Genomic DNA, 22156 nt, shown 5'->3' on the forward strand with positions numbered 1-22156 from the left:
AAAGGCTGCGTCTATATGCCAACCAGTCAGGGTATCGTTGAACGGGTTAACGGGATTTTAAAGGCCAAAATTAACAAAATTTGCGCAGACACCAAGCTGAATTGGGTTGAGGCTCTACCCCTTGCTTTGATGAGTTACCGTATGCAAACAAGTCAAATAACTAATCTAACTCCACATGAGATGCTAACAGGTAGACCCATGCCAGCTCCTCATCTAAGAGGACCATACGAAGGCACGTCTCTGGAACAGCTCCAAAATGAACTAAGAACATACATAAGACAGTTAACTAATATAAATGAGGCCATTTACACACAGGAGCAGAGCAGGGGAACTAGCGAAGAAGAAGAGGCACCTTGCCCTTTAACTCCGGGTGATCAGGTGTACTTGAGAGTCTTTAGAAGAAGGTGGAATGAGCCAAGACGGGAAGGACCATACACTGTAGTAAGAGCGACCCCAACAGCAGTACAGGTAGAAGGTAGCACCACATGGTACCATCTGAATCACTGCACCAGAGACCAGAGACTAAGACAAAGAAGAAGGGATTAACAGGTGGATGATGCAGAGGGGGACAGGGAAAGCTGCTGAAAGAACTGAAGCAAGAGATGAAGTGCAGGCACAGGATGGGGCACCCCTCCCAGTGGACACGGAACAGGAAGGTGAGAGAGACACTGGCACTGTTCATGCTGCTGATACATTTGCTACAGTGCCTTCCTCAGATCCAGGGCTTCCAGGAGATCATTCCCCAGAGCCAAGACCTTCAACGAGTAGGTTACCACAACATGAAGAATTCTCCACGCTCGACTTACAGGACATTGAGTTCCCAGACATTGACCTCCCAGAAACAGACTTCAGAGACATGGACATACCTGACCTTGACTGGAGTGATTCATCCTAGTGTGACTGAGCAAAAACAAGGTAATGTTGCACCCAAACACATTAAGAAGAGATCTTGGGGATGGGGTAGAGATGCGGAAGATACGTACACTGAGATAGGATATTAAGAAGACATAAAAACTGTTGGACATTGCGCATCATAACGACTGGTACAAGTGGGCGGAGTACACTACCAAACAGGTGAACCAAGAAAGCTATATGCTGTGTGCGCCATCACCATTGCAAAAGTTAACAGTACTCCCAAATCAATATGATAGTAAGCATTGTGCCAAGTTTTACTCAAGGTACTGCAAAAAGGCTAGAAAGGATGTCCCCTATTAGTAGGGAGGTTAACCCTCTAGGCGCCACGGTCGAGTTTACTCGACAAGATGCGTCACTGAATAAAACGGCCGATTTTGTCAAATAGGGTGTCAAATTTCATTCAAACTCCCCTCCACTAGATGGTAGACATGTCGTACTTCATCCCTGACTCATACAAACATCATGATTCTATACAAAATATACGAGCAAGAGCGCATTGAATCAGTGTAAACAAAAGCGGAGCTGACGCGCGAGTGAGCTGTTTTATCAGAGCATTGTCAACGTCAGCGAATATTTGCATTAGATTATTATTACTATTATTATTTTCTAATGGCATCAATAAAGCTTACCCACAATGAAGTGTTGGGTCTTCTATTCGCGGACCCTGATTCTGAAGGTAAATATGAGATGACGGTGATTCTGAAAGTGAAACTAAACCTAACGTTACACTAAGCACAAACGGTGGATCATTTGCCCAATGTAGATGGTCCTTTGCCCAATGTCAGTGGTGGGAACAATGTTTCCCGGGGTCCGAGTGTTCATCGCGAAGTTAGCAGGTGTGTTAGTGTTGAGAACGCGGCGGCCGCGGGAGATTTTTGCCGCGCTCACCATGAAGCGCGCGTCTTCTCACCGCGCGCATCTCCGCGATCGCGGCGACAGTATTGTGGTGCAGTCTTTATCTAACACCACTGGGTATGTTAGAAGAGGTCGAAGTATTCATAAGCAAGTTCGAGGGAAACGTGGAGGCAGGGTGGGGAGTCAAAATTACAATAACAGTGGTCCAGGCTGTGCACACTCGGCGGCCGCGCGAGGCAGATCTGGACGCGAGCAGACGTGCTGTGACACGGGCAGGGGGCTATTATGCATAATATATAATATATATGTGCCCTATATATGGAATCAGAGTGCTTACTGTATGTAGTAAATGGAAAATCTACAGCAAAGGGACAACCGCTACATGCATTCGGTTTGTTTCTACCATTTATTAGTAATGATTTACACAGTTTGTTTACTATTTACTATTTACCTGAACATTCAGTATTGTGCAATATAGCACACAGAAGGTGAGGGACATTTTGGGGGGAAAGAAGTGCTGCATTCATCATTTAAACATTTGGCTTTTCATGAAAATTCTATAATCCAAGATTGCACCCACGTTATGACGTCATAATATGCAAATTAGATGGGAAAATGTAATCTCTACATAAACTTATGGTCCTCCTTAATATTTCTCTAATTTACAGAAAGTTTCTATCTTTTATCACTTTTAAGATATAGCCTTTTGAAATTAAGATGTCAAAATCGAACGTTTTAGGAAAAAACCTCTGGCGCCTAAAGGGTTAAGCCCAAAAAATAGGCCTTTGACTTCAAGTCATGATGCAAAGGTCCCCTTTGGTATGGAAGTACCTTAGGGTCATACAAATAAATTTATCCTAAGACACAAGTGAGATCACACTTTTTATCAGAAATAAACAGGTTTTTTCAAAAATGGCCGCCAATGTGCCGAAAATATTCTAGAGCCCATATCTTTGCTTCCGTTATCGCTATAATGACAAATTTGGTGTCAAAGTGTACATTTTTGGGATCAGGGAATCCAATAAAATTGGTTTCAGGTTTAAAAAAACTAAATATTTCCCCATACTATGACAACTGGGGGTAAATATGCACATTTCACATAAAAATGATGTCATCAGAGTGACTTTTTAATGATACTTTCCTTCAAAAACTTTAATTTTGTATTTAAGCAGTGCAGCTACTTCTGTACATTACATTTGTCCTAAGTAGCATGATATTTCGACCAGTCAGAAGTAGCCTATAGCAAATCAGTTCCTGCAACAACACATCCCATCTGCACCAGGAGCTGTGACAGCTGTTAAAGTTCAGAGGTGACAGGTTAACACTTTGAGGTTCGAATGACTTTCTTATTAAATAGAAACATGTTTTTAATGTTAGATAACTAATAACTAGCTAGCTAGTAACTAGTTAGCTTCATTATAACTAGGTTGCTAGTAACTAGTTAGCGTCATCATAACTGTATTAATTTTTATTGACGCAAGCACATGGCCTACTAGTCCAGGCGTTTTAGGAAAAAGGGGTGAACAAATTGCAACAGAATCAAACTCAACTGATTTTGTATCCTCAAAATGTCCTGAGTACGAAAAAAAAAGCCCAGAAGAATCCCATTAGGGGAAATTTCTGAAAAAGACCCAAATATATCCTATTCATACGCCTATTCATTATTTTTCTCACATGAATAGGGTAAAACGTTTAACCTTTAGATATCGCCATGAAAATTACTGAATTGATTACTTATATCAAGACAAACAAAAAATGTATTACAAGTTTTTTTAATTGTTTGTTAACATGGACAAACAGTGCATAATCTTTTCAGCACATCCTTGAGTTGCTCTGGGGTCAGACAGATCAGACCACAACATCAGAAAGTTACTATGTCTAATTTCGAAGCAATTTCGAAGCAATCTCAATCTCCTCTTCATTGGCAAGATCATTGAAAAAGTTGTTTTCAGTCAGCTGAACAAATTCTTAAACTCAAACGGATACTTTGACTTTTTTCAATCTGGTTTCCGACCGTATCACAGCACAGAGACAGCGCTCATAAAGATTATAAATGATATTCGCTTAAATACTGATACAGGTAAAACATCAATTCTGGTTCTACTCGACCTCAGTGCTGCATACTCACTCATCAGATACTGTTGACCACAACATACTTCTTGACAGGCTGGAAAACTGGGTTGGGCTTTCTGGGATGGTCCTCAAATGGTTCAGGTCATACTTAGAAGGGAGAGGTTATTATGTGAGTATAGGAGACCATAAGTCTGAGTGGACGTCCATGACATGTGGAGTCCCACAAGGGTCAATTCTGGCACCACTCTTATTCAACCTGTGCTGCCACTGAGTCAAATAATGAAAAATAACAATACTGCTTACCACAGCTATGCTGACGACACCCAGCTCTACTTAGCACTGTCACCTAATGACTACAGCCCCATTGACTCCCTGTGCAAATGCATTGATGACGTTAACGACTGGATGTTCCAAAACTATCTTCAGTTAAACAAAGACAAAACCGAAATCACTACATTTGGAAACAAAGATGAAATTCTCAAGGTGAACGCATATCTTGAGGCTAAAGGTCTAACAATCAAAAAAATCAAGTCAGGAATCTGGGAGTGATTTTTGGAGTCAGACCAGAGTTTCAGTAGTCATGTCAAAGCAATAACTAATCAGCAAAATATGTAGATATAATCATACAGAACGCTGCTGCCAGAATTGTGAGCAGAACCAGAAAATATGACCATATCACACCAGTCCTCAGGTCTTTACACTGGCTTCCAGTTAAATTTAGAATTGATTTTAAAGTACTATTACTTGTTTATAAATCACTCAATGACCTAGGACCTCAATACATTGTAAATATGCTGATTAAATACAAACCCAACAGATCACTCAGATCACCAGGATCAAGTCAGTTAGAAATACCAAGAGTTCACTCAAAGCAAGGAGAGTCTGCCTTTAGCTATTATGCCAGCCGCAGTTGGAACCAGCTTCCTGAACAGATCAGATGTGCTCCAACAGTAGCCACATTCAAATCCAGACTCAAAACACATCTGTTTAGCTGTGCATTTACTGAATGAGCTCTGAGCACTGTATGTCCGACTGATCTGATCGCACCTCATCTATGCATCATTTTTCATTTTTATTCTTTTATAACTGTTTTAGTTTACCTTTGTTCTTATCTTTGGTTATTGTTATTTTATATATACACTCACCTAAAGGATTATTAGGAACACTTGTTCAATGTCTCATTAATGCTCTAATCAACCAATCACATGGCAGTCGCTTCAATGCATTTAGGGGTGTGGTCCTGGTCAAGACAATCTCCTGAACTCCAAACTGAATGTCAGAATGGGAAAGAAAGGTGATTTAAGCCGTTTTGAGCGTGGCATGGTTGTTGGTGCCAGACGGGTCGGTCTGAGTATTTCACAATCTGCTCAGTTACTGGGATTTTCATGCACAACCATTTCTAGGGTTTACAAAGAATGGTGTGAAAAGGGAAAAAACATCCAGTATGCAGCACTACTACATTTTTGTGGGCAAAAATGCCTTGTTGATGCTCGAGGTCAAAGGAGAATGGGCCGACTGATTCAAGCTGATAGAAGAGCAACTTTGACTGAAATAACCACTCGTTACTGTAATAAAATGGCCCCACAGTCACCAGATCTCAACCCAATAGAGCATCTTTGGGATGTGGTGGAACGGGAGCTTCGTGCCCTGGATGTGCATCCCACAAATCTCCATCAACTGCAAGATGCTCTCCTATCAATGTGGGCCAACATTTCTAAAGAATGCTTTCAGCACCTTGTTTAATCAATGCCACGTAGAATTAAGGCAGTTCTGAAGGTGAAAGGGGGTCAAACACATTATTAGTATGGTGTTCCTAATAATCCTTTAGGTGAGTGTATATATCATAATTTTATTCTTTTTAATTCTCTTTGCAACTGTATATTTCTATTTCTTATGCAGCGGTTGATTATTATTTTTGGTTAGGGCTGTCTGACTGGAAGAGATTGGAAAAGGAGAGCAGTGTACTTCTTTCTGCTTGTGGTAGCAGAGAGTATAAAGAAGTGGACTCAAGAAAGGGGAGGCCCTGCAGGGCAAAGGTAACGTCCCCTACAGGAGGCCATCTTGGACCGACTTGTAAGGTCCAGGAGACATTGTGAACCGGCTCCATCTCTTCCATCTCAGACAGGGGTACCGGAATTTAGAATCAGGCAGATAGGGATCTATTTATCACCTTTATAATTTAATTGTATTTTTTTATTTTTTTATTTCTCTTTACAACCATATTAATTTTCCTTGTTTTTATTTTAATTCTTACACATGGTATTCTTATTTCTTATGCATATGTTATCACTATTTTAATTAATTTCTATGTGAAGCACTTTGAATTGCCATTGTGTATGAAATGTGCTATACAAATAAAACTGCCTCACCTTGTCTACAAATGTGCTAATTTGCATTAATACCCCAACAGATCTAAACATTGGGTACAGCGTTTTTAAAACATTCAGTCAGTCATTAATTCAAGGTCCACTCAACTGTCAACTTTCGGATGAGATACATTTGATTATTCATTAATAAAACATACCTGGTGATCAACTACAATTTATTGGGAACATCTGGGTGTGTTTTGAGCTGTTGTAAAACTATTCTTGGTGAAATGATGTCAAGTTTAGGATTAGAGAATAGTTTCAGTAGGTAGCCAACACGGCAAGCAGCACCAAATAACTTGTTAGCTGTCTTAAGATATGGATACATGGATTGTTGTAGGAATTACACAGCCATATAGGCCATTTAATTCAAGTCATTAATCTCAAGTAAGGGATAATGTATAGCGAGGCAGTTGTTATAGCAAATATTAACCCCTTCAGGCTGATTCAAGCCCCCTCAATGACTGAATGAATCTCTGAATGTTTTAAAAACGCTGTACGCAATGTTTAGATCTGTTGTGGTATTTATTCAAATTAGCACATCTGTAATTAGATTATACACCGTTTGTCCATTTTAACAAAAAAAAAAAAACTTGTAATACATTTTTTGTTTATCTATTTTTTTTAAATAGATCTAAAATTATTTTTTGTTGATATAAGTAATCAATTCAGTAATTTTCATGGTGATATCTAAAGGTTAAACGTTTTACCCTATTCATGTGAGAAAAATAATGAATAGGCGTATGAATAGGATATATTTGGGTCTTTTTCAGAAATTTCCCCTAATGGGATTCTTCTGGGCTTTTTTTTTTCGTACTCAGGACATTTTGAGGATACAAAATCAGTTGAGTTTGATTCTGTTGCAATTTGTTCACCCCTTTTTCCTAAAACGCCTGGACTAGTAGGCCATGTGCTTGCGTCAATAAAAATTAATACAGTTATGATGAAGCTAACTAGTTACTAGCAACCTAGTTATAATGAAGCTAACTAGTTACTAGCTAGCTAGTTATTAGTTATCTAACATTAAAAACATGTTTCTATTTAATAAGAAAGTCATTCGAACCTCAAAGTGTTAACCTGTCACCTCTGAACTTTAACAGCTGTCACAGCTCCTGGTGCAGATGGGATGTGTTGTTGCAGGAACTGATTTGCTATAGGCTACTTCTGACTGGTCGAAATATCATGCTACTTAGGACAAATGTAATGTACAGAAGTAGCTGCACTGCTTAAATACAAAATTAAAGTTTTTGAAGGAAAGTATCATTAAAAAGTCACTCTGATGACATCATTTTTATGTGAAATGTGCATATTTACCCCCAGTTGTCAAAGTATGGGGAAATATTTAGTTTTTTTAAACCTGAACCCAATTTTATTGGATTCCCTGACCCCAAAAATGTACACTTTGACACCAAATTTGTCATTATAGCGATAACGGAAGCAAAGATATGGGCTCTAGAATATTTTCGGCACATTGGCGGCCATTTTTGAAAAAACCTGTTTATTTCTGATAAAAAGTGTGATCTCACTTGTGTCTTAGGATAAATTTATTTGTATGACCCTAAGGTACTTCCATACCAAAGGGGACCTTTGCATCATGACTTGAAGTCAAAAGTCACTTAACCTCCCTACTATATTGCCCAGCGGAATTTCTGACCATGCTAGGGAATTCACACTACCAGAAATTTTATTACCAGGCTGGATGGGGAGATGAATGTCAAAAGCTAGATGTTAGAGTAGATCCGCGAAAAAGGGAGACACCCCAGAATTACATAATAATTCTACAATAAAACTGAAGGGCATTAAACCTTCCTACATTTATGAGGCAAATGCACAATTATCTGGAATTTAGACCCAAACATGTATGGGGATCCGTACGTGTATAAGTCCACCTTCATAGTATATGCGACTGCAACTAAAAGATGGAAGTGATCCAAAATCATGAAGACTGTGACAATGCAACTTTACATTTTCCATTAATTGAACCATTAGAACATCAGAGTGAGGCAGTGGCGGATTATTTTTGGATATGTGGAGGAAGGAAACTAAGACCAACCTTACCTATAGGGTGAAAGGGGCTGTGCATAAGAGTAAGATTGGCCCAAGAAGTGGGGATAATAGAATGGGACGTAGACAAGGAAATAACGCTAGAACAACCCAGTAAGCCTCCTGTTGAAGGCCACAGAGCAAAAAGAGCTTATGAACCAGATCCCAATGTAAAAATAGACTCTGTATTACAGCCAAGAGGAATACCACATAAATACAAAGCAAGAGATGAAGTAGCCTCAGGATTTGAATCTATACTCGTATGGATAACGCCAAATAAAAATGCAGAGTGGATAAATTACATTTACTATATTCAGCAGAGGTTTATTAATTATACGGATTAGGCCCTAGACGCACTAGGACATCAGCTAAAGTATACAAGCAAAATGACTTGGCAGAATAGACAGGCTTTGAATTGGTTACTGGCCGAAAAAGAAGGAGTGTGCGTAATGTTTGGAGCTGACTGCTGTACTTTTATCCCGAATAACACAGCCCCAGATGGATCATTCACTAGAGCCATGAAGAAATTGAAGGAACTCAGACAAGAGGTTGCAGAAAATGCAGGCAGCCAACGAACAGTTGGAGAGTGGTTTGACTCACTACTTGGTTCTTGGAAAGACTGGTTAATAAATGTGGGAATAATATTAGCAATAGCACTTGGTACTTTTGCTTTGCTGTTTTGTTGTGTTATACCCTTTCTCAGATCAATGATGGCCAATGCCATCCCCCCAGAAGGAGGGATCAACGAGCACCTCAGTGCTTAGCAACTGGGCATCGATGGATATATGTAGCTAACACATTTATGATATAATCAATGAAAATGTTAATCTACTGAATTAATGAAGCTGTGAAATAGTATACTATTGAAACTAATATAGCACACTGATTTATCAGATGATTTGTCACAATCACGTTCCCCAAGACTGTATTAGTTAGGGAAATGAGATCTTTTACTTCCTTCTAGCCAAAAGAGAGGGGAGATGTTTGGTCTCATTATCCAGCTGGAGTATGTTCACATGAAGGAGGTCTGTTGGAGTAAAAGCAGGAATGGCTGATCATTAGCCATAGACAGATTAACTGAAAGAAGGCTGAATTTATGGGGACATACTCCGGTAGAGGGGAATAGGTGTGGGACTCAGACTAAGTCCCAAAGAGGGGATGTGTAGAAGAAATTAATTTCCACTAGGCCTTAGTAGGCCTCACTAGGCCTTAGCTGCAGTATAAACGGGCCTCGGCTGAGCACCAAGAAATCAAGGTCTGTCGCTCGTCAAAAACATCAAGGCGTGAGAATCAAGAGATATTAAATTGGTTGTATGGGGAAAACTGGCATGAAGCGCTGGGAAACTGTCATGTTACTGGTATATATTGCTGGGAAACGGTTATATAAGAGTTTTTTTTTAAAATAAGAAAGCTGGGGACTTTCCACAAATCAATATGATACGTGAGAAAGTTTGCGTATAATTGTGGCGAAACTGAAAGGTGGAGCCAAAAAGAAAAAGGGCGCTAATTGTATAAAAGATGATAAGAAAAGAGTAAGAAATTAAGCTTTATCATGAAAGAGTCAGATGAACAGCTGCATCTCACTTTGTTGTCCCAACAATAAAGTTAATTTCTTCTGAGACCTGGAACTTCGACTCTGACAGAATTTCTTTAAAGAACTGAGAGCAATCAAGAACTTAGAATTTGCCACGACATTAGCTGTGAGAAGACAGTGTCAGTCAATGTATTTGGACAAAACAGCGACCATAAATGTAAAGAAACGAAGTTGCTTGTCATATTTTCCCAACAAGCAACCACATTTTTTCAAATAAGCCCAAAAAACCGTGACCCGCAAAGTGTTATTCGCGGACTTGGTAGCTATGGATACTGTCAAATCAAACCAATGTGGGACTACAGTGATTGGATGTCGTGCAGGCAGCGCGCGTGCTCTCTGCATGCATACAGGTTCACTTTTTTTCACAGATGTAGAAACACTGAGAGCGGCGCGCCCGTGTGAAAAAAAATTGCCCCAGGTTTTCATGGGAAGTAGCAAGTCTTCTTGAGTCATAAGGCTCAAGTCCAAGTGAAGTCACGAGTCATTGATGTTAAAGTCCAAGTCGAGTTGCAAGTCTTTGTACATTTTGTCGAGTCGAGTCCGAAGTCATCAAATTCATGACTCAAATCTGTCTCGAGTCCAAGAAACATGACTCGAGTCCACACCTCTGTTAAACCCTATGGTCTATATTCATAAATCTGGTCTTATTTTAAACTAGACACTTGAAATATTGTTACCCAAGAGTCATAATAACTCAAAATAGTATAGGAACAGAGTAAAACAAGGGGAAATATGCATGTAAGTGACTCACGTTTGTTTTTTGTTTAGTTTTTTTCTTAGGAAAATGTTTTATGAGATTTTAATTTTAAAGGCCTGAAAATAACCTTAATATAAAGCTGAATTGTCTGATCATGTTTTGATTCAAATTTGAGGATGATTCTTTCAAGAAATTTAGCTTCTGTAACCTTTTATTTACAAAAAAGACTAGACTTCAAAAAGGCCAATTATATTAGAAGATTTGTAATTGTAAAGAGTAGTTTTTTATTCAAAATAATTTTGCAATAAACTGCCAATTATAATGCATTTGCAGTCCCTGAAAAACTAAAGCAACTATTTACAGAATTTGCAAGTGTAAAAAAAATTTAGTTGATAAAAACAGTCTGTCATTAAGTTTGCGTGTGTGTGATTAAGTATGTGAGGTAAAAAACTGGCAGGCCGCTAGATACAATTGGATGCTATGGAGACGGTAAGCAAAAGGTGTATTCATTCAATGCATAGCTTACAAACACTGGGCAAAATAATGTCTCTTGATTCGTTATTACGTCCATCAATCAAATCTATGCTGGCTATGCATTGGCAAGGCATTGAATGGCTTTATCCAACGAAAACCATGAGCGAGTTGATTGGCAGCTTTAGTGGCCAATAACACACTCCGTTTATATCATGTGTCATCAGAGAGCCTGTGATTGAAGGAGAGAGACCTGGGAGGGTTTAATATCACAGGAACAGTCCACTGTACAGGGGAGATTGTCCCAATAATTATTTGAATCGATATTTCATTGAAAATGGACATGACTGATTACTCTTACGCTCATGCAAAGACAGAGGATTTTTTGTTTTTTTCCTTATTTTTTTCGTTGTTTTGGATTAAAAAGTGGGATGCATTTTGAAGAGTGGACTCTTCTTACACGGACATGTATACTGTTGTTTCTTGGATTTGTCCGATCTGATCTGCACAATATGAGATAAAAGATGAGTACCGCGTTTATTATGCTAATGTTTAAATAGCTAGTGCTTTAGCATTTCATTGAACCCTTTCCGCTCTGGTGTATTTATTGCAAAAACAAGTTCTGAACATGAATCTTGAGTGTTTTAGCTAAGTTATGCATAGTTTGTGATAGTTGGTTGAAAAGTTTGCATAAAACAAAACCAATTAAATGTAGAGACACCCACTTGCGTCAATCTCCCTGTCCATGATCCAGCAACAATCCCTGTCATTATAAAGCTTAGATTGTCCAGGACGTTTTTAATATAACTCTGATTATGTTCGCCTGAAAGAAGAATGTCATATACACCTAGGATGACTAAATCATGGGCTCATTTTTATTTTTGGGTAAACTATCCCTTTAATCTCAACAGTGAACTTTGATCAGACTGTAACTGTACAGTATAATGATACTAACTGTAGTTTCTCCAGCTGGCATTGAGGGATCATCAGTAGATCACTGAGGTTTCTCACTCCAGAGTCTCCTAGTTTATTCCCACTCAGGTCCAGATCTCTCAGGTGTGATGGGTTTGATTTCAGAGCTGAAGTCAGGATGAGACACTGTTCCTCTGTAATACTGCAATCCCACAGACTGAAGACAGAAAGAGAAAAGACAATGACTCAATTTCATCTCGCAAAAAGAAAAGGTGTCAGATAGATTAAAAATACCGGCCAGTCAGAGTTTCTTACTGGACAGTTTAAAAAAAGGACAAATATTTCAAACACATAAACACAATGTGCCACATCAGTAAAAGGTTTCAAATATAATTAAAGACAACAGGGCAGTTTAAAAACATTCAAGTATAGAAGACGACACAAAAGAGCCCAATCTTCAGTCAGAAGAAGAAGATTCTTCAGGAACATTCACTGCAATTTAGGATTATCACATTTACACAAATATAAAATCACTATTACAGTTACGGTTCTCATCACTAACATAATTTCTTGAACACATTTCACTCGCAATCAAGTGTCAACTTCAGTCCTGGCTTTCACCAGATCACAAAACACATCACTAAGAGGAATTATTTCACACAAATATAAACTTCACATTATCAGGCTCTTCATAAGATACTGATTTTTTTTTTCAACTTAATTTTTATTTTCCATTTTTCTTTTTAAGAACAAACATAAATACATCTTTATTTTTAAATTTTTGCAAGCCCTCCTCATCACCAACTATATACAGAGAACATATTTAACAAAAATTATACAACAATAATCTTCACAGAAAAAAAAGAAAAAAAAGAAAAAAAAGAAAAAAAAAGAAAAAAAGAAAACACTATAAATAAGTTAATACTTGAATCCAACCAAGTATAGTGAGACTTTGTATTTATTAATTTTAGTTATAGGTGTTTCTATTGCTGTATATATTACTAGAAATATATATTTTGCCATGTCTGGAAAGCCATCACACCCAGTCCAAAGCCATTCCTTCTAACCAGGCTGCCCATCTTTTTTTAAATGATGCCTGTTGCAATCTAAGAGTATATGTTATTTTTTCCATAACATATATTTCTTTAATTAAAGATAACCATTTATTACAGGTTGGAGGTTCTCTTTGGAGCCAATTTTTTGTGATAATATTTGTCAAAATATGTGTGTGTGATTGGCCAGAGCCTCCACACAGTCTCTCCAGCAATAAGAAATAAATCGGATAAAAATCGGATTGAGCATTTCCAGCTGAATTCTCTGGAATTTCCGAATTCTCCAATTAACCGAATTCGTTACTTTATGCAAGTCAATAAAAATATTTCTCCAGGTCTCTTTATTTATTTCTTTATTAAACTAATTTTCCCATTTGTGCCTTATGTGTTCAATATTATCCTTTTTCATATCAGATAAGGCCCGGTATAAAGTAGATACCGGTTTACCTGCCTTCTCATTAAGCTGAATTATTTTAAAGTACTGTTCTACTGGTGATAACTGGTTTAGAATTTCTTTTGAATTTGGATTTTTGAGAAGGAAATTTCTTATTTGAAGATATCGGAAAAAATCAGCTCTTGGTAAACCGAACTCTAATTCCAGCTGTTCAAAGGTTTTCAATGTAGTACCAACTAGTAATTGATGAATAAAACGTAAATTGTATAGTCTCCACCTCTGAAAACCTGAATCTAACTGTAGGGGCATAAATTTCTTTAAACATGAGATATCCGACAGGGCAGAGTCGCCAGTTAAAAGACCAACACTCCGTTGAACTTCTCTCCACGCTAAAAGAGTAGTCATTGTCCACCTCCCTGCTATTACAACTCTTCTCTTCACTAAAAGGAATAGCTGACAATGGCACACATGAGCAATTAGTCTTCTCTATTTCAAGCCATCCTGCTGTATCAGACCTATCTGATATCCACACTGTCATAGCTCTTAATTGACATGCTAACCAATAGTATCTGAAATTTGGTAGGGCCCAGCCTCCTCGAGATTTTTGTAACTGTAGGACCTTGTATCTAACTCTTGGGCGTCTTCCCTGCCAGATAAATCTTGAAGTTAATCTATCCAATTGTGTAAACATGAACCTTGGAGGTGTGATGGGTAGTACCTGGAATAGAAACATCAATCTGGGAAGGATATTCATTCTAATTGACTCTATTCTTCCGGCCATAGAGAGGGGCAACATAGACCACCTGTCAAGATCATTTGTAATCTTTTTAATGAGCTTAATATAATTGACCATTATAATTTATCCAAATTTGCGGGGATTTTTGCTCCCAAATACGTTATGCCTTCTCTTGGCCATCTAAAATGAAAAGAAGCTTTTATGTGAGGGGAAATGCATGCATTTAAAGCTAGGGCTTCAGTTTTATTAACATTAATTTTATACCCTGATAGATTTCCATATTGTTTAATTTCCTTCATTAATATTGGAACTGAACTTAGAGGATCTGAAAAATATACAAGGACATCATCTGCATAAAGGGACAGCTTGTGTACATAATTATCTATATCTATTCCTTTAATTTGTGAGTTATCTCTAATAGTCTGAGCTAGGGGCTCTATACTCATTGCGAACAATTGTGGGGATAGAGGGCATCCCTGCCTCGTCCCCCTACTTAATTGAAATGCCTGTGACAGACAGCCATTTACTCTGACCATGCTCCTTGGGTCTGAGTATAACATTTGGATCCACTTAACAAACTGAGGGCCAAATCCAAATTTCTCTAACACCTTAAACAAAAAAGGCCAGGATACGCGATCAAACGCTTTCTCTGCGTCTATCGCTAGTGCCATGCAAGAAAGCTGTTGAGAGGAGCTATGTCATGATATTGAGTAGCCTTCGAATATTATCTTGCAAATGCCGCCCAATCACAAATCCAGTCTGATCTGGATTTATCAGATGCCCAATAATTCTCTCTATACGCCTAGCCAGAATAGAATAGAGCAATCTGTATTAAGGAGGGCAACTGGCCTGTATGAGGCACAATCCGTAGGATCCTTTATGAATGACTGAAATTATTGCCTCCTTCCATGAATAAGGCATTTTACCTGTTTCCATAATATGGGCATATGTTCTTTCTAATAAAGGACTAATAATGTCACTAAATGCTTTATAGAACTCATTTGTATACCCATCTGTCCCAGGGCTTTTATTATTCTTTAATTTTTTAATGGCTTCCATTATTTCTTCCTTTGTTATGGGGTTATCAATTACGTTTGGAGTTAAAATGTCCATCTTGGGGAGGTTAATTTTATCTAAATATGATTTAATTTGTTCTGACTCTGAGCATATATCAGCGTCTGAAAAAAGGTTTTTATAAAAAGCAGCAAAGGTCTCTGAAATTTCAGCAGGTTTATACAAGAAAGGGTTATCAACAGAATTGGTATTTATTTTTTTCACTATATTTAAACCAATTTTTTTTCGCAGCTGAGAGGCTAATAAACGGTTAGCTCTGCTCCCATGCTCATAAATTTTTTGCTTCAAAAATCTTAGGCTCCTCTCTACTTTCTCTGTGAGTAAATCATCTAGTTCCCTTCTCCCCTCCTTGAGCTTTTTTAGATTCTCTGTTGTTGGGTTTTGCTTATGCTGTATTTCCAGAATTTTTATTTTTTGTTCGAGTTTGTTTTGCTTTTCTATCCTCATTTTTTTTAATGTGGAAGAATATGCAATAATTTTCCCTCTTAACACAGCTTTAGCCGCCTCCCATAATGTTATGGGTGATGTATCTGGTTTATCGTTAAATTCTAGGTACTGTTCAAATTCATGTCTTATATATGTTTTAATCTCTGGCCTTCCTAATAGTGACGTATTCAACCTCCAAGTCCAATCCAAGTCTTCTAGCTTCTCCTCCATCTGCAGCTGTTTTTTCATCATATATGTCAACAACCTGTCTGATCGCTCGCATCTGTCCTCAGTAATGCCGATTCTTTCTTCGGATTCATCCATTCGTTTTTCGAGTCCTTTTATCCCTTCATTTACTTGCTTGATCGATTCCTCCAATTTTCCAAACTTCTCGTTTATTTCCTTTCTCATGCCACGCATTTCGTTGAGTATTTCAGAGGTCGGCGAGTCGTTGAAAGCATCCTGGTTAGCATTTGCGCTAGCCCCCTGGCTAGGCTTGAAGGCATCGGTTATTTTACCAGTTCCCTCGCGATTTCTTCGACTTTGCATTTTAGAATCTCTGTTTAGTTACAAGAACGAATTTTCGTACATTAACAACCCATATGTTATTCTGAATCGATGTCTGGGGCAAGTTTTAACTTCTCAAGTGAGGAGCTCTCTTATTGTGCTGCCATCACAAGGCCAGACCGGAAGAATCTCCATAAGATACTGATTTAAACTGTTTTGGTAACATTTTTAAAAGTTTAAGTGATTTAAGAATTTTGATTCCTGAATGTGTTCTTCACCTCAATCTCTCCAGTTTACAGTGTGAATCCTTCAGTATGTCACATAAGGGCTTTACTCCAGAGTCTCCTAGTTTATTCCCGTTCAGCTCCAGCTCTCTCAGGTGTGATGGGTTTGATTTCAGAGCTGAAGTCACAGCAGAACAACCTTCATCTGTCAGATTACAGCCTATTAACCTACAATGAGAGAGATGAAAACAAACTCTTTATTCTGTAGAGTTATATCATCTTCATAAATGTAGTGTGAACTAGACATGTGCCGATTTTCGGTAATGCAATATATCACGATAATGAATATGCATGATATTGTTATCTTGGGCACATCAAAATATTGTAAATAATAATTTATTAACAATTATTACGTTTTTTTATAATGCACTTAAGAATACGTTGCCCATCAACCGTATAAATGCTCAACACCGCTGTATAGAGTCATTAAGCCTTGTGCAATATGTTACTGATCCTACTCACAACAAGGGTCACACTTTAGACCTTGTATTTTCATATGATTTCTCTGTGTTTAATTTGGAGATTCTAGATTTCGGGAATTTCTGACCATTATTCATTAATATTTGAGTCCGTGTTTACCTGTCCCCGCCCTACATACGTTCAGCCTTCATGTAAATTAAGGTCTATCCACTCATCTACTGTCAATCATTTCTCAGAATTCTATCAAATGCATTTTTCGAATGATGTATCAATTGGGCTTGATACAGAATCTTTGGTAGAAGCTTTTATTGAGTCTTGTACATTCACACTTGATAATGTTGCTCCATTTAAGTTCAGGAGGATTAAGAGTGTCTCTCAGCCTTGGTTAAATGATGAAACTCACGCTCTCAGGCCAGAGTGCAGAATAGCTGAGCAAAAATGGAAACGAGATAAGCTTCAAGTCTCTTATGGCATCCTAAAAGAATGTTTGACAACTTATAAGAGAGCTGTTAAGGATGCAAAAGCCAACTATTTTTCTACATTGATCTCTGAAAATGCAAATAGACCGAAATTTTTGTTTAAGACAATTAATTTGGTTTTAAATCCAACAGGAAACATTGTTCTGGAAGCTTCAAAAGAGAACTGTGAATTATTTCTACCATCTTTTACTCATAAAATTGAGCAAATCAAATGTGGAATTATACCTGTTCCATTTGATCAACCTCAAACTACTCCAGTTACCAGTTCTCTGACTAATTTCAAACTCGTTACATCGTTACATTGCATTTAAGGATGCAATTATATATCCCCTTAGGAAGAAAGCTTATCTGGATCCGGCAATACATGATAATTACAGACCGATCTCCAAGTTGCCAAAGTGAAAGACTTTGTCGTCTCCATGTCAAAGATTTTGGAGAGAGTCATCTACTCTCAGCTCTACTCCTATTTAAATGCATTTAATATTTTGGATACATTTCAGTCTGGTTTCAGATGTTTGCACAGCACTGAATCTGCATTACTTAGGGTCACAAACGATATCTTATTATCGATGGATTCAGTTTCGCCAGTGGTCCTAGTTGTTATATCTCAGTGCTACGTTTGATACAATTTATCATGATATTCTTCTGAAACGTTTAGAATGCATGGTGGGCATTCATGGGACAACCCTTCAGTGGTTTTCTTCCTATTTAAAAGAAAGGACTTTCTCTGTGAACATGGCCAATTTCTCTTCTGCTTCGTCTCAGTTAAAATGTGGTGTCCCTCAGGGGTCAATTTTGGGACCCCTGTTATTTTCATTGTACATGCTTCCCCTGAGTTCCATCTTTCAGAAGTATAGTATATCCTATCACTGCTATGCCAACGAATCCCAATTTTATTTTCCCGTGAGTATAGACAAGAACCGTGCATCTAACAATGCATTAAATTGCTTTAAAGATATAAAACGGTCGCTGGCAAAAGCCTTTTCACAATTAAATGAGAGCAAAACAGAAGTCCTGATTCTTGGATCCTCCTTGTCCAGTCAACCTGGACTAGTCGTCGAACTAGTCCAGACTGATTGATTGTTCCTGATCGATTGCTCCTGTCTGTCTGCCTGCCTCAGTGTTTGTAGCTCTGTATAGCTGTTTGAATCTCTATTTGATATATTTTCTTTGTTATTTACACTGCTAAATATAACTTACTCATCACCATATAGTGTTTAATATAGCCTATCAATTTAAATTTGACATTACTAGCTTTTAATCTAAATCACTACCACACGTTAGCTTTTCGCTAGCCTGGTAGCTTTCCATCCTGGCATCCGGGTCTCCGGTTTTCTGAGTTCTTTAGACAACTGTGGTGAGTTGGATTATTAAAAAGACTCCATCAGACAACTGTGGTAAGTTTTGGATTCATCAACAAATACGGTAAGCCATGTCTTCTTCTCCTGTCATTGTCACTTGCACTGCATGCTACATGTTTAGCATATCTATCTCCGTTGGCAAACAGGGCTTCACATGTGATAAATGTAAGGAATTAATCAGGCTGACGGAGAAGATTTCAGATTTAGAGACACGCATCCAAGCTTTATGTGAGAGTAGTGAGAATGTAACAGCTTTAGCTACTGCTTTGGATGCGACTAGCTTAGTGAACACTCGTTGTTTGGTTCCGGCTGAGCCCGCGCAGCAGGGCTGGGTGACGATGAGAAAGCATAGTCGCGGATCAAAAAACCGCTCTTCCGTTCCGATTAGAACATCAAACAGGTTCTCCCCACTCAGTGACGCACCCACTGAGGATCCTGTTGAAAGTGCCCTAGTTATTGGCGATTCTATTACATGGAACGTGAAAATAGAGACACCAGCCACCATAGTCACATGTTTACCGGGAGCCAGAGAGCCTGACATCTAATGATGTTCGACTTTGCCAGTCGGAGATCACCGAAATTAACATTAAAGAGGTGTGTAAACTCGCAAGTACGATGTCAAAGGCCATATTTTTCTCTGGCCCCCTCCCTGCTAAAAGGAGTGATGAAATAGTTAGTAGATTATCATCACTCAATGGCTGGTTGTCTAAGTGGTGTCTGCAAAATAACACACGGTTCATAGACAATTGGAAAAGTTTTTGGAGGAGACCTGACCTGTTGAAGATAGACTGCATTCATCCCTCCTGAGCTGGTGCTGCTCTTCTCTCTAGTAATTCGGCACATAGTCTTAGAGCTAAGCCTTGACTCACTGGGGCCCAGGTCAGGAAGCAGACAAACTGGCTAAACCAACCGTCTGCTAGCTGTCTCACGTCACCAAAGTCAGCTAAATCCCAGCACATAGAGACTCTTTCACCTAGATATTATCACATAGAGACTGTGTCTGTTCCCCGAATTAGTAAATACAAAAAAACATCAAAACCATTCAACAGTAAAAATTTAATTGATGTCCAACAAATAAAGAACAGATATAATTCAGATGAACAATTGATAAAGCTTGGGTTGCTGAATATTTGATCCCTTTCTCCAAAAACGCTTATTGTCAATGATATGATTATAGATCATAACTTAGATGTGCTGTGTTTGACAGAAACCTGGCTAAAACCTGACGATTACATTACTTTAAATGAGTGCACCCCCCGAGATTATAGTTACAAACATGAGCCACGTCTGAAAGGTAAAGGGGGAGGTGTTGCTGTAATTTATAATAATATTTTCAGTATTACTCAGAAGTCTAGTTTCAAATATAATTCCTTTGAAGTTTTGGTGCTTTATGTAACGCTGTGTAGTGTAAATGATAAATCCCGTTTGACATTTGTGTTGGCTACTGTATACAGGCCACCAGGGCACAATACAGACTTTATCAAATAATTGGCTGGCTTTGTATCAGAGTTAGTATTAGCTGTAGATAAAGTACTAATTGTTTGTGATTTTAATATCCACGTAGACAATGAAAAAGACGCATTGGAATTGGCATTTAGAGACATTCTAAACTCTATTGGAGTTAGACAACACGTATCGGGACCCACTCATTGCCTTAATCATACTTTAGATCTAATAATGTCACATGGAATAAATATTGATACTGTTAAAATTCTGCAGCAGAGCGATGACATCTCAGATCATTACCTAATAGCAAGTATACTTAATTTACCTAAGGCTGCAAAGCCATCCCCTCGCTTCAAATATGGCAGGACGATAACCGTTGCGACTAAAGATTGCTTTGTACATAATCTTCCTCATCAGTTCCATCTCCTCAGCATTACAGATAGCCAAGAGGAACTTGATGCTACAACAGAAACTATTGACTCTCTCTTTACTAGCACTTTAGACATAGTTGCTCCCCGGCGCTTAAAGAAGATTAAAGCAAATAATCCAATGCCGTTGTACAACGAGCACATTCGGGCCCTTAAAACAGCAGCCAGAAAAATGGAGCGCAGCTGGTAGAAAACAAAACTGGAGGTTTTTCGCAATTTGTGGAAAGAGAGCATGATTGCATATAGAAAGGCCATAAAAACTGCTAGATCTGCTTATTTCTCAACTCTTTTAGAAGAAAACAAACACAACCCTAAGTATTTATTCGATACAGTGGCTAAATTATCAAAAAATAAAGCTTCAACTTCTGACGTTTGTAAACAACACAGCAGTAATGACTTTATGAACTTCTTTACTAGTAAGATTGATAATATTAGGAACGAAATTATAACCATGCAGTCGTCTACTACATTACCACTTCAGACAGAGCATTGTAGTGTCACTGAGGAAAAATTACACTCATTCACTGCTATAGGAGGAGAAGAATTGGCTAAACTTGTTAAATCATCAAAATCAACAACATGTATGCTTGACCCTATACCGACTAGGCTATTAAAAGAGATACTTCCAGAGGTCATAGATCCTCTGCTTAATATCATTAATTCATCCTTGACATTAGTATATGTACCGAAAACTTTTAAGTTGGCTATAACTAAACCACTTATTAAAAAACCACAACTTGATCCTAAAGAATTAGTCAATTACAGGCCAATCTCGAATCTTGTTTCTATCAAAAATACTAGAAAAGGCTGTGTCTTCACAATTATGTTCCTTTTTAGAAAATGTTATCTATGAGGATTTCCAGTCAGGATTTAGACCGTATCATAGTACTGAGACTGCTCTAATTAGAGCTACAAATTATTTACTCTTATCATCTGATCGTGGTTGTGTCTCTCTATTAGTGTTACTCGATCTTAGCGCTGCATTCGATACTATTGATCACAATATTCTTCTGAATAGAAGCAAAATAGTGAATGAAAGCTGAGAAGACATGGCAATAAACATCAGTTGATATTTTAGAGATATCTCAAAATAAAATCACATGAAACGATCTTGTAAAACGTTTAATAAAATTCAGAGTTTTAGACATATCATCTTCAGATCTGAAATATAACATGGTCAGACTTGTGGCTTTAGCTGTAGTGCATTTCTAGATTTCTCCAAGGCCCACTTCAATTTTATTTTCATAAAGATATTTCATAAAAATACATTTCTAATAACTTTACAAAACTTTGAAGCTTATTATAGCTTTTTTTGATTATGAAAAATATTATCATTTTGACTTTACAGTAAACTGCCAGGTGTCTGCTTTCAAATGAGACCATAATTATGCTTTTAGTGCAAAGGATCCACAAACTGTATTTGTTTTAGTCTGAGTATGCATTTCTTACGATTTTTTCAAAATTTCGGAGTCAGCTTAACAGGTTAAAAAAAAAAGATTCATAGATAAGGTGCAATCAGTCGGACGTACAGTGGCACAGTGCTCATTCAGTAAATGCACAGCTAAACAGATGTGTTTTGAGTCTGGATTTGAATGTGGCTACTGTTGGAGCACATCTGATCTG

The 22156-nt window shown here is 37.9% G+C and overlaps 1 protein-coding gene across 1 annotated transcript in view; it reads right to left on the reverse strand.

Moving 5' to 3' along the window:
• The window catches only part of LOC137040655 (NLR family CARD domain-containing protein 3-like), a 111964-nt gene that overhangs the window by 12680 nt on the left and 77128 nt on the right, over positions 1-22156 (reverse strand). The window contains exon 12 of the mRNA XM_067416443.1: positions 11970-12143. Coding sequence (XP_067272544.1) covers positions 11970-12143 — 174 coding nt within the window. The remainder of the gene's footprint in view (positions 1-11969; positions 12144-22156) is intronic.

Source organism: Pseudorasbora parva, chromosome 14 (assembly GCF_024679245.1).
Source record: "Pseudorasbora parva isolate DD20220531a chromosome 14, ASM2467924v1, whole genome shotgun sequence".
Lineage (NCBI taxonomy): Eukaryota > Metazoa > Chordata > Actinopteri > Cypriniformes > Gobionidae > Pseudorasbora > Pseudorasbora parva.